The sequence below is a fragment of the Glycine soja genome, chromosome 6 (assembly GCF_004193775.1).
Source record: "Glycine soja cultivar W05 chromosome 6, ASM419377v2, whole genome shotgun sequence".
Taxonomy (NCBI): domain Eukaryota; kingdom Viridiplantae; phylum Streptophyta; class Magnoliopsida; order Fabales; family Fabaceae; genus Glycine; species Glycine soja.
In genome coordinates this window covers 3,236,611-3,251,478 of record NC_041007.1, presented here as the reverse complement: position 1 = coordinate 3,251,478, position 14,868 = coordinate 3,236,611, and the positions used below count along the sequence as shown (strand labels likewise).

Below are 14,868 nucleotides of genomic sequence, written 5' to 3'. Positions count from 1 at the left end.
TGTACAAAAAGAGAAGTGAGAAGTGTGGGGGTGAAATCCCACCAGCAAAAATCTTGTATAGTGTTGACATTTAAGACAAGTCTATCTGGACATGAGTTACCTTCACGATAAATGTGACCCACCACGAAGTTCATTGATCTGGTGAGCCAAATTGTATTTTCCCACGTATTTTGAATCTGCCGTGGGACTATGCTGACATCCTTGAAGGCTAGGATCACTAATTGAGAGTCGCATTCCAACCAAAGATTCTTTCATGGCTTATCAAAGGCTTTTTCAATAGCTTTGGAGCAGCCAAAAGCTCTGCATATAAGGCCCTCTTGATTTCTGTATTCAACGCATAACAACCCAAGATATTCGCGCGATGGTTATACTGATTAATGGTTTGTAAGAAAATTCATATCAAAGACGACACGTACTTTATGTGGTTTTAGAATACGGATTGAAATACTTACTTGATAGAGACAAAGTCAAATGTATTGAAATTGTCTGCATTATATGAATTATTGAAATTAAGAAGTCAAACCTTCTATTGCATTATAACATGCTCTAAATTATAAAGTTTTCAATAGGACAAATTCTATCAAGCAATTAAATGTAGTGACATGAGACTTAGTTTTACTCTTTATTAACCCTAGATCTCCTATTATGAATTTAGTGGCTACGGTCACGTTTTTTTACACTAATAAGAATTAGGTGTTTAAAGTTTATAAATAATTAGTCATTTTTATCAGTAGATTAAGTACACCAAATTCATCATAACATTCATCCGTTCATTATAATTAATTGTAGACCTAAGAGTTTATTGGAAAATTCTAATATGATCATGTTAGATGTATGAAAATTTTGCTATTTAGTTCTTGTAGAAGTGTTTGAATTAGTTCTAATTTTAGAAGATGCGACATAGTTCTAATTTTAAAATTGCACAGACTCATTTGAATTTTCTTTAATTTTAGAAACTAATATAACAATGCTATACACTTTCAGAAATTTAAATAGTAGTTTACTCTAGTTAATCTTTATAAGATTTTACAAATGCTGTTAGTCATGAAAGTCCCTTTTTACTTAAGGGAGAAAAGAAAATACGATCATAGATGCTGAAGTGCTGAACCACGTGGTTTCTAAACTGAGACAATAAGGAGTGTTTGATTAAAAAAAAATTATTCTTCCAATTATAAAAATGTATTTTATTTTTATTTTCTTTTTTTATAAATATTTGTAAAAGAAATCGTGAAATAATTTTAATTATTTTAAAATTTAGGTTTTGAAGATGAAAAATAACATAAAAATAAAGTGTCAATTATGTAATCTAAAATAAAAATAATTTATCAAAAAATAAAATAAAATTTATATTTTAGATGAGAAGTGTTGACAAATGGTAACACAAAAGTTAAAAAGAAAACTAATTAAAATATATTGGCAATATAAAGATTATTGCTATTACTATTTAATTATGAATTATCATGTATTTGAAAGCTATTATTTTTATAATAATTATTTTAAAAGTTACATATAAAATATTCTAGTTAATTGAAAATCTAAGACAAAATTAAAACTCTTAAAAAAATTAGGTTAAAGTATTGACATTTCTGTAACAATAGCTGACTAGTGTGAAAGTTAATGACAGACCTCAAAATATAATAGAAAAGTTCTGACAAAGAAAGCATGCTTCTCTTGCTGGTTTACACTCTCGGACCTTAGAAGTCAGAACAGTTTTTACTTTTTACTCTTGGTAGTAATCTTCGTCTCTGTCAAAACTTGTAAAGGGCTATCAAATAATATTAAATTAAAACTAAATTTCTTTCTTCTCTTAAATCAAGCATTTCCTCTTTAATTTTATTCTATTTATCTATTTTCTTTTCCTCTATTTATATTCCATCTAGCAATCAGATACCCATAGTGTTAGTTTCTCTGTATTTTTTTTTGGGCTTCGACTCTCCCTTAAATAATAATAATAATAATAAATAAATAAAACATAATTTTACCCTGTTTGGATTTTTTTAATTTTTCTAATAAAAATTAGATTGTTTAAAAACTCAAGTTATGAAAACGTTACAATAAGGAATTTATATCCGCTATTTTAACATATTTAATAAGTTATATAATATAATATGATAATTAGATACACTAATATTACATCGTTATTCCATGCCAATTATATATTTCATTTCAAATTATAATTTACAGGAATATGTGGTCAATGATTAAAAAAATATTAATAGGAAGGAAATTCTTTATGAACATGATTCGTATATATTATAAACCAAAAGCTCAATATTTTAAAATAATTTAGCCACAAAATTTATAGTCTAATTATTATTATTATTATTTTCTGTCAAAAAATATTATTATTTTAATATATATTGAGTTTTTATTTAGTTATGTATGTTTATGGAAATTGTAATAATGTAAAAGTTGCTTTTAATAATTTATGGATAAGATGGCGTATTCAGCATTTCCATAATCAAATTTTAAACGACAGATCAAACGTAGAAATGATTTGTGATCGTCAAAAAGTGCGACGGGTATATATGTGTTTAATAACCGATTTTCAATATGAAAATGATAAGAATCAGTGTGTTTGGTTTCTTTGGAGTTTGGACATTCACATTGGGTGGCTTCTTTTTTTTAAATAAAAAAAAAAACACTTTTTTGCATGGCAATTCGATCCTTAATGCGAACAAATCCTAGTGTGTTTGGTTTGATGATAAAAAATTATTACGAGTGCAAAATCATGATGAGTTCACCACAAAAGCAACTATTTGTTGCTTAAAAAAATCACGGTGAGTTCAACCCAACACCAATCCAAACATGCAAGTCAATTCTTATAAATGACAGGTAACCCATCTTGGTAACGGGTGTAGTCCGCAGCATAATCATTTGATTCATTTCCAAACACACAAATTAAATATATTCTGCAAATGACAGAGTGAAGGCAAAGATGTTTACTTCGGATTTGGATTGTGAATTTCTTTAATGGTTCCCCTCACTAGTCTCGACAGTACAAGTTGCACATAGACATTCCCACAAATAGTTGAACGTTCAGTGCCCTCAACCTCCTACATTTATTTCTCTGTATATGGTTCATGATCATTTCGACCACAAACGACATAATTTTCATGTTTGGATTGGTTCTTGAAAATATTCAATTTTCTCTTCTCTACCCCTTACTCTCGTTATTTTGCTATTTGATTAATGTGTTAGTAGTTTTGCATGTTTAAATCTAGGTATTGTGAAATCCGCCAAAGACCCAGTCACATCTTCACTGGAGCCCACCACTCTGACCTTTGTAGTTAATCGACCAAGTTGTTTTCTCGTTGCTATGTAGAGTATAGAATGCTATGAGACAAAGAGGTTAGTAGTTTGATCGGAGATCATAGGGGCCATGGAACGCTATGTTATTTCCTATTATTGATGCTAAAGTTTCAAATTCTTGCTCTGGGTTAGAATCTAATTTGCTTTTCGAGTTTATAGCCATTGATTCTAAGACACTGTGGCGATCTCATTCGAATAAGAAGTTTCCCATATTGTTTTTGTTTGGTTCTATGCTTTAATGGGAAAATGATAAAGATTTATATGTCGTGAACTTAATTTTCTCCTTTTGAAATCATCACATTGTTCTTGAAATCTAAATGATTTTTTTTTTTTTACTAATTCACGTTATTTAATTGGAGAACGGAATTCTCACCCCTCGCATACAGTTATTTTGAGTTCGTTCGTCAGATACACCAGAGGAAACCAACCCCTCTCCCAGATAGTAAGTTGACCAAGTTCTTCAAGATTCCAATGGCAAATGGAAAAAATGGTCGAAGTTTAAATGCGGTGCTCGTTAGGTTAACTAAAATAAATTCCTCTCACCTTGACAGAAGTTCTAATATAAAATTTGTGGACAAGATTTGAAAAAATATTTGAATTATATTTAATGATTTAAAATGAAATTTACCAGAATTTAAACAATAGATCATGCTTAACACTTGGGGCTTGACGACATACAGCTACAACGGGAATTTATTTGTGTTTGACTTATCATAAAAATTAATATAAAGAAAGATGATTCTGTCTTGGGATTTAGAAACATATTCAGATAAAAATCCAAAAGTAGGCCAGACATAGTTTCTCTCCGTTTTGACTTGCGCAGAGTCCTACCGAACCTAACCGAGCATGACCCTTGAGTTTTGACTCGTACATGTCCGATCTCAACTACTCCTAAATTGCCCGTGACTAATATAGCTGGACACAGGACACCTCAATCAAAATCCATAATCCAGAATGGGTACTACAATGAATCCACATTCCGGGTGAAAGAATCCTCCAAAAATTAAGAGGGTCAAAAATTCAATGCTGAACAGCAAAGACTATGCAACACTAAAAATAAAAAATGCGAAGACCATAAAACAACATTGAATTCTAGTAAATATCTTATAATATTAGAGGTGGTTAAACAACAAAACTCTGTTCCTTATTGCCAACCAGTTTACCTAACCACCAATTAACAAGTCAACAAAGTGAAGCTCACTTCAATAATTTTCTGTGTTGCTTTCATAATAAGCTCGATATCCCAGTCAATGATTATCCACTACCATTGACAATCGAGGTAGGGCACTGAACAATAAGGGGGGTAAAGCAGATCTGTAAAGTAGTCAGCACACCAAAGTAAACAAATTCCACTATATATACGTCAACCACTCCCACGCTTAAAATGTTCTCTAATAAACCTTTCCGCATGAGTAGGGTACTTATCTCTAATGTATTCCCGAAGCCACTTCTGATAGGAGAAATCGATCCAGCCACCATCAGTTCTTACAACAAAAAGACACCTTGATTGTCGATATTGGGGATGACGGTCAACCTACAAGAAAATAAATCACATATTCATATCCTGCAGTGTCTGTCTGCTTTGGAGAGTAACCAGAGCAGATCATTGACATGCAAATCCAAATAATAATGGCTGAAGTTCAACAGTCTTGAGGTCAGTCAACCTAAATTTTAATAAAATAGGAAATGCATATGAAAAACTAAGAAGTTGATAATTTCAAAAAAAGAAAGTATTTGACTTCACTTCTTCAAAGTGAGTACATTTGATTGGATTAATGGCCTTAGTTACCAAATTTTAATCGAAAATGAGGGGGACCGGGGATGGTCTTCAGAACTGATTATCAAACCAATCACATTCAAACAAGTTGTAAAGGATAAAGTGAAATTCAAATATGAAGTTTTATTATATTCCACAATAGCGGGATTTGGAAGATAAATTTTCAGGATCATCTAAGCAAGAACTATTCAGCATAAACATGATAAGATCAATAAATTGGGATTACCCAGCCAACAAAGGAATAAGAGTAAAAGTATATCTTCTTCACTTAAATGTAAATGAGAATATCTAAAAGTTCATAAAGATCAAGCACAAATATACCTAATGTATCTATCAGTGGCACAATAAGTAAGGACATTTAATCTAACTGGAGTGGTAGCCTAGATGGTAATAGAACTATAGAATATAGCATTTCCTTCAAAATAAGTTAACATGCAAAAGAAACAACAAGAAATATAAAGAATGAAAAATCTTAACACCTTAAAAAGCACAAAACTGACAGAACTGCATAAGACATATTGCATTGTTCCTCTTGTTTACATTTTGACTTAATTACACTTTTGCTCCTCTTGTTTTCACTAAAATTTGATTTTTACCCTTGTTTTAGTTCCTTTGTTCCTCTTCAAAATTGATAATTTATTCCCAGTCAGTTTGAAAGTGGCGGGACATGGAATTTGCTGCATGAAAACACCTTTTTTTTTTAAGGGAAGAAATAAAAAAACGATTCAGTGGAACTCCAATTTAATGATTTTGTTTACAATGAAATGATATTGTTCAATGCCACAAGCAAAAGAGAATCACTTTAATAATAAAACTACAAGGGAGTTGCTTGGATCAATTTGCAAACTAGATCAATTTACGTGGAAATGTCTGAAGTACAATTAAACTGATTAGCCTAACACTATTTTTTGGGTACATAAAGGGGGTTGAACCTCAATTAAATCCAACATAACTTGTATACTAATCTGAAGACTTATCAAAAAGACATATAATGTATAACTATTTAAATTTTTTAAATACAAAAAAAAAAAACTACTAAGTACTAACTTAACCCTGTCAACAGACTGCAAATGCGAGTCAACTTTCATTTTGCATATTGTGGTCTTAGCCTAGTAACAGAGAAGAAGAAGAAAGGAAACGGCCATTTAAGTTGGGTCACCAAATTGTTCTACATGAATGGAGGGATAAGTTACCAATTGTTTGATAATTCTATTCAAAATTTCAGCTTTTAGGCATTTAGCTTAATCAAGGCTTCAAATGTGATTTCACAGAAAAAATAAAGCTTGGAACTATAGTTGTAGAAGTGACTTAGAGAGAGTTTCACTTTCATAAATATTTCAATTCATAATTGGCAATTAAATTGATTCCAATTTTGCTCTATCAGGTTTTCATCATCACTTATAGGAGACAGGTCTCAAAAACTATCTCATTAGGGTCACTGATAAATCTAAAACACATGTAGATCCACTGGATTTGGGCTAAATTAATGAATAATTATGTGTAAAATTGAATGGATTGGCTGCAATCACGGAATAATGAGGAGATTAGATAAGTGAAGGTAGAAAGATACCAATGTTTAACCGCTGAATTATTCACAGCACTAACTTCACATTGTGTGTTTCCTAGCTTCTAGCAATTCCATTGCATTTCATTCATTCTACTACATTGTCGCATTTTACTCTTTATTTTGGTAACATTAGATCAACACCAATCCTCATGGTTAGTTCAACTTGCAATAGCTTGATTGTGGATGGTAATTGACACAAAATCTACATGAAAATTATACTCTACTCATCATTATATTACTTGTGGTGATTAGTTGTTTGTCTAAGGCAGGCAGCCAACAATTAGCAATAACCAAAAGTTGAACAAAATCAAATGAAATGCCTGAATATAAGTTTAAAGCATTTGAGTTTGTCTATCTTATCCTGTGATTAAATTTCCCTCATAAACAAACTAATCTGTTAAGACTTAAGATTAACAAAGTATCATAGGCTACATATGACTAGTGTGTTTGAATGTCACACAAGAATCGATTTTACCCCTCAAAATCATGGTGATACCATGAAATAGTAGAAGCAATTATTTGTTGCTACATATAACTGTTTATTTCTCACCATGAAGCTAATCCTAACACACTAACATCAAGGCCAGGGGTCCAGATTTAATGAGTCTGGATTAGGGGTGAATTGATGGTAGAGAATAAGTGGATTAAAGGTTCATTCGATATGTGAGGCTAAGGTGAATTTGGAAGCTATGGGATGGGTTCAAAGAACTGGATTAGTAGCTGTTTGGAAGCAGTGAACAGTGACATATGGGTAATTTGAAGGAATCATAATTGGCTCTCAAGTCTCAACATTGTAGTAAGTACCAAGTAGTATATTTGGGTAACAGAAGAGTCAGCAACCTATTTTAGCCAACGTAACCAAATTAAAAGTATATCTTGGAAACCTACTCCACCCACCACCTCCTTTGCTAGCAAAGCTTACCCCTGCTAATCCAATGGATTTTTTGCTTTGCCTATCTGTATCATCATCTCACCAAAATTTACACCATCATTGCCAACTTAGTAAAAGAAAGAAAAAAAGACACTCAAATAGCCCTGAACCAAAAATACATAATAAAAGGAACAATGTACCAACATGAAGAGCCAAAATAGAAGGTTTGTTTTTTTGGTAGAAAAAAAAAAGTTTAGGGGAAGAGCTCCTATTCTAAGATCAAGATAAGCCAAATGACTCAGCAAAGGCTTATATTATAGTACTTACAAGTTACAAATGACATCTCAATGCAAGACAACCAAAAAGGATGAACCCAAGACCATCTAGTGGACTGTGGGCATTGTTCAATATCAACATTATAATCGGAATATAGCTCAAAATATCATACAAACAAATCATCCTTGCTTAAACTGATACCATGTGACTGTGAGACAATTACACCCCCTCCCAAGGAAAAAAAAAACTAGTCCAGATGGTTGTAGATGAAACAATACTAGATAGTGAGTTATATGATTTGTTTGTTGTCGTAGAAACAGCCTTACATTTACAGGGTATTGCATGGAAATCTGTATTGGCTGTTGCAAAGTTATTGATACTATCAGCGAATCCACTTCCAAGATCCGTTGTCCACAAAACAACTTGATAAAGTGCCCAAGCTTCCACAACAGGGGACGTAAGAGTCACAATACAAAATTTATAAATTCTTATGTATTTTTATAGAAAAAAGCTATTTACTTATAGTATATATTAATATTCATTTATGGGTCATTAGTTGGAGTTTTATGTAAATAGTTGCATTTGAAGAAAGAACTTTTGTTCAAATAAAATTATCTTTCAATGGAAGATACATGTAGGTTATGTTTGTGGAGGGGACGTCATATTGGTCTGATAATAGTGATTGTAATATAATCTGGACGTAAATTAAATATTTAATTTTTTGTTTAATAAATATTTTAAAGATTTTATAATTAAATAAAATTTAATTTAAATTAAAATATTTTAATTTTGATTTTTTATTTTAATCTAATAGTTAAAATTAATTATTTTATTCTTAAATAAAATGATTATTCTCCCTCTCTCTCTATATATAGTTATAACATTGATAATAGATAATTGGAGGTTTATAGGTTTCACGTGATGAAACAAAGGAGGGATAATTGGTTTTTAGTTTTTTCTTCTTCTTTATTTTAATGGTATATTTTATTTTATTAAAATAATAAATCTTGTGACAATTTGTAATGAGCCGCAAGGATATGAATAGTTAATATAATAAAGGGTTATATACGCGTAAAAAAATTTATCCATATTTTAATTTTTAACAACTTCTCTTTTTTAATTTATTTTTAAAAAATATTTCATAATTTTATTTTGATTTAAAAATTAGTTTAATTTTTTTCAACCATATTAAATCATTTTTATTTTATTTTTATCTTTATATTTGATCTTTTTAACTGATTATCTTTTTAATTCAATCTATGCTTTTCATCTTTGTAAATTGAAATTGAATACATTCTTCTAAAAGAAATAGAATGTGAAATTTTTTTTATATTTTTATATAATTCTTAAATTTAATTTCAAGTTTAAATTAATTTAATAACTATAGACTAATAGATTGAAAAAAATTAACTAGACTAAAATATTTATCCTCAATAAACCTTTCTCCGATTCATCTAATCAGTTGTTCTTATATTTGAATTTATTAATTATTTATCTTTTCAAATTCAGCTCAAAAAATTTATTTCTCAACTATCTCAAGCCATTTTTTTTTTATCTTTAATTCGTATATCTAAAGCGATTATCTTTTTATCTTTAAGGCATTTTTTTATCTTTAATTTGCATATCTGAAGCCATTTTCTTTTAATCTTTATTAATTTGTGCATCTGAGTTTCTTAGCCGTTTATATCTCTTTCAATTTATCTTATTTTTTCTTTATAAATTCAGTACTTTTTTAAATGGATGTCAATAAATAAAAGTAATCTATAAAATTGAAGAATTATTTAATATAAATTTTAACTATAAACATTTATCCTGTGGATGCACTAAACTAAAATAATATTTTAATCTAGAAGAAATAATATCAATATCTCTAAATAAAATATTTTGTTCAAAACAAAAAATAATGTCAGTCTTCAAAGGCGATAAAGAGATATATAGAAGCAAAATATTTGCCAAATAAGATAGGATATCGCTAATATTTAGCTAAATGACGAAATTTGCGTTAATTAAGATGAAGGAGAAGACTATACAAGAGAGGATCGCGTTTGGTATTTGCCCCTAGGGTTCATAGTTCTCAACAAGAATGGGCGGCGTTGCAGCGGTAACCATTGACGACATCCCCGACAACTGCTTGGCTTGCATTTTCCAGTTATTTCCCCCCGCCGACCAGAAGAAGTTGTCCCTCGTTTGTCGCCGCTGGCTCAAGGTTGAAGGACATACCCATCACCGTCTCTGCCTCACCCTTCCTTACTCATCAGTCCTTGCATCTATTTTTTCTCGTTTCAACTCCGTCACCGACCTCACTCTCCAATGCCCTAATCTCATGAGCATGTGCGACGGAAATCTAGTCGTCATTTCAGACCTCTGCCCTAATCTCATTCGCCTCCAAATCACCAAGTGCTCCTATCTCTCCTACGCTGGCTTGGAGGTCTTAGCCAGGAGTTGCGAGCGTTTAAAAAGTTTCTCTTGTACATCTTGCACTTTTGGACCCAACTCCATTGACGCACTTATACATCATTGCACTACTCTCGAACAACTCTCCATCGAGTATTCTACTGTCACAACCCACGGAGCTCAATTCCTAAATTTCTATCCTTTGATTCGCGCCAAGAATTTGACTACTGTGAAGATTGTTCAGTGCTCTGTTGAGGAGTACTGGGATATGTTTTTTCATTCGTTGGCGAGCCAGGTTACGAGCTTGCTGGAAGTCCACCTCGATGGGTGCGGAGTTAGCGATAATGGTTTGAGAGCGATTTCAAAATTACCAAATTTAGAAACTCTGCATCTGGTGAAGACCCATAAGTGCACCCACGCAGGACTGGTTGCAGTTGCGGAGGGATGCAACAAGAGTTTAAGAAAACTTTGTATTAATGTGTCAGATTGGAAGGGCACCAACAAAATAGGTGACAAAGGTTTGATAGCGTTTGCTAAGTGTTGTAGTAATCTTCAAGAATTGGTTCTCATTGGTATGAATCCAAGCAAAGCGAGTTTGAAAATTTTGGCATCCAATTGCCAGAGTCTAGAGCATTTGGGGTTGTGGGGAAGCAATAAGTTTGGCGACACTGAGATATGCTGCATTGCTGGAAAATGTGTGGCGTTGAAGGAACTCCACATCGAGCGTTGCCCACGTGTTTATGATCGTGACATCAAGACGTTGGCTGCTAAGTGTCCCAATTTGGTGAGAGTGAAGGTTTTCGAATGTAAATGGGTCACTGAAAGGGATGAGTACGTGCGCTACCACCGCCGTTTAGTACATGTGACTTGCAAGCCACGTACTGCATGTCGATCACCCTTGTAGCTAGTAGTTTATTCACGGACTTCTATTGTTAGGTATTTGCTTCAATATTTGTTTTCTTGATACGTTCCAACTGTTAGGTTAGTTCATAATTCTTTCCGTTCAAAATTTATGGATGCTGTAATTTTTTTTTCCAGAATCATTCATTTATGATTACTAATTATTTTCCTATATATATCCCTATTTAAATAATTACTCTATGACTTATTTCACAATTTCTGTATGCATTAACCTTTAAAATCCATCCAAAGAATTAGCTAGGATATATTTGATATTTACTTGACACTTTTTCTTAATTATTTAGTTTGAAAAGAAATATTACTTAATTAATCAACTCATCATACTTTTCAACCAAATGAGCTAGGTGTGTGAAACTAACGCATCATTTTCTTATGCGAGAATTGAACTAAGGTAATATATGATTTAAAATATTTGACACATACTAATCAACTAATTGAGTAGAGGAGATTCCTTAATTTTTAACTTTTTATATTTTTTCATTTTTATTTTCGATATATTTATTTATTTATTTTATCTATTTTAAATAAATTATAATTTTATTATTTTTCTATTATTTTTTTCAGTTGTTTCAAGAGCTAATTTTACCAAATATTTATAATTTAATAAGTTAATTTTTTCAGCTTTCAACTACTAAATAATTTTTCAACTAGTTTTGTCCAACATCATTATTTTTGTAAGTTGTTTTTTTAAGAAAAAATCTTTGTAAATAAAATACCATATAGCATCATAGCTAGCAAATTTTCACCTAATTGTTATCGTGATGAAAATTGCATCACCAGCTTTCGTTTTCAAACGATTTTAATGAATGTGTATAACCTATTTTTATATTTTCCTTTTTTATCTTTTTTATTTTTCATGTGCAGGTGAAGCAAATCAAAAGTATCTAATTCAGTCGACCAAGAAAAATACGTAAGTTATCGTAAATTCTTTAGCACATATCTTAATATGAGAAAATAGCACATATCTTATATTTTCCTTAATTTTTTTCTTGTATTTTAATTTAGAATATTGATATTTCCTTTTTAAAAAAAAAGTGTTTGGATCCTATCCCTTGCTAAATTGAGCTTGCTAAGTACAATACGTTTTGCCCCTTTGTTAATCTTCTATTCATTCTTCTTTGCTCTTTAAGTCAATATTAGGCCACGACTTTCTGCGCCCAAGAAAACACTTGCAACATAGGGGAACGTATTGTATGAGTTTTTTTGGATACAGAACGAAACACCTAGACCCAACAAATATTAATTTTGCTGCCTTTCTTGGGCCTTCTAGACCCAACATTATTTGGGCTAAACAGATATAAAAATTCTCACTTGTTGCATTTTTACCTTCCTTTTTAGAACCCCTATTGCGTTGCCTAGCATAAATAAATCAAAGTAAATACAGAAGTTTTCCAAAACTTGCCTAAACTTCATTTTCCAAGCTAGCCATGGTAGATAAGGAGCAAGTGAGACCCCTAGCCACAGTAATAGAGCCCCCAAGCAGCAACGAGCTAGGATGAACTTCACTTATAATTTATTAGTTTATTTTAATCAACGAGGATAAACTTCACATATTATATATTAACGCTCCTCTTACACGTTACTAATTCATGTATGCATAAAAACAAATGCAAACCTTGCACGGATGAACATACTAACTTACAAAATACTACCAATCAGTGCTGAAATAAGTCTGTGCCAATGCGGTGTTGTCGCTGGAATACTGTATCCGTTAAAGAAGATCGAAACGAGATAATAAATGGGGGGAACAAGTATGAAAAGATAGAACGGAGAGTGGGACTCTTTTGGGGTCTATTGTGGTAGCTGTCAATTCGTTTGCTTCCTCAGCAAATGGGATGCATTGCATTGCCCACTCACTCCCTGCTTATTTTAATTTTGAAAAAAAGAGTTTCATTTTGATATAGTTTTAGCATATAGAAACTTATTTTATCAATCAATTAAATAATAATTTGAAAAAGACTTAGATTTTGATTATGATAAATTATACACTAACAACTCACATTTATCAAAAACAAAAAACATGTAAGAAGAGCTTTTTTTAAGATACTACTTTGTATTTTTTTTAAGTTAACCTATTCTATTATTAATGGGTGATGCGCTCGTTTGATTTAAAAATTGGTAGAATGAATATTAAACTGTCGAGATATGTATCTAATTTGATCTCAACTACATGTTTATCCTAAAATAATTTTTTATTAGAATGTGTAAGAATTAATTAATTTTCTTAACTTAAAAATAAATAGGAGGTGGTGAGAGGTCGGGTAAGTGAATGGGCTTTCAAAAGAAATTAGCTTGTGTTGTTGTCCAAGTACAACACTTAATGTTAAGTTAACAAGAGAGGGTTGCACGATGCTTTGAGTGTCCATGCCGGAAAAGAAAAGCCACTTTGTTACTATGTGCAACGCAAGTGCTGAAATCAATATCCAACAGGACCACTTCTACAAGAGACAAGCCAACTAGACAGCCAGGTATAGTTGTGGCACAGTCGATAAGTAGCTAACTCTAATTAGCTAGTTTAAAGGATCAAAATATGACACAACATGCCACTCAATCAACTACTGTTACAAGATAAAACCTCTTTCTCAACACAAGAAGTCAAGCCCAATCTCCATGCATAATAGACCACCTCCATTTAAGTTGATTGACATTAAAACCTAAATATAAGATCCATAAAAATTCATCCATGTATCTTGATAATCTGGAATGCGACGTGGCATACCCGAAAGCCCTAAGAAATGCATGGGAAAGAGGGTCAGATTAACCCCCAAAAATGGATTTGACCTAAAGTTTCAGGGTATGTCCGACCAAAGATTTTACCCACCCAATAGTTAAATCCTGCAAATAAAGCATAAACGGCTCCCATAGAAAATACATACTTCAACTTGAATTGAAGTTATCCGATTATTACACCAAGATATAATAATATTTTCTTTGAGAGTTCGAGCCAGAAAATTAAGTTCATCTCATATTTTTATAAATACAACTAGGTTCATTGTAGTAAATAAACATTTATTACATTAGAGTCATTGACTATAGTACTGTTAGAAAGCCTTTTATAGATATCTATCTCCTGTTCATGGTAATCTAAATCCTGCCACAGAGCTACACAATCATCTGGAGATCTTGAACCTCAATTCATGTGGATTATACTTGGATCGATCAAAATAAACTAGAGGTCAGGTAAAATCAGCAATTCTATCTCAAACGCATCATCAAGATTCAGGAATCTTCTCGCCTAACATTGGCACACAATTTTGCCTTTTTGAACAAATCTGATTATTCCCCCAGTTTAGTTAGAAAAAACACAAGAAAAGAGTTTCATTTCTTAGTCTTGTGTACACTTGTAGTACACTAGTACCATAGTTGGAATTATCTCTTAATCAAGGAACTTATCTCACCGCTGACCATAAAAGAAGCAACTAATTAATCATAACTATCTGTAACAGAAACAACGGTCAACTGTTCAATATTCATTACACAGCTGGACTGGAAGGAATTCAGTATATTTGGGAGATGATGGAATGAGTTAAAATTAAAAGTGACAAGAGAAGGAACCATCTCATAAATAAGCTTTTCCTACGTATGATATTTTTAGTGCTAACCCGTGTAATTGAAAATATCAAACTCTAACCAATTTACTTATAGGATTTCTTTTTAGTTATAATAAATGGTTTCACCAGTCAACCAAAGTGGAAAGGGAAATGTGAAGGTCCATGTCCCACTGTAAAATTACAACAAGTCGAATTGTCT

At 31.7% G+C, this 14,868-nt stretch overlaps 1 protein-coding gene across 1 annotated transcript; it reads left to right on the top strand.

The window, feature by feature from the left end:
• Positions 1-9,886: 9,886 nt before the first annotated feature.
• LOC114414134 (F-box protein SKIP2-like) lies at positions 9,887-11,101 on the top strand. The gene has a single exon (XM_028378476.1). The coding sequence runs from the start codon at positions 9,887-9,889 to the stop codon at positions 11,099-11,101; it is 1,215 nt and encodes a 404-aa protein (XP_028234277.1).
• Positions 11,102-14,868: the final 3,767 nt, after the last annotated feature.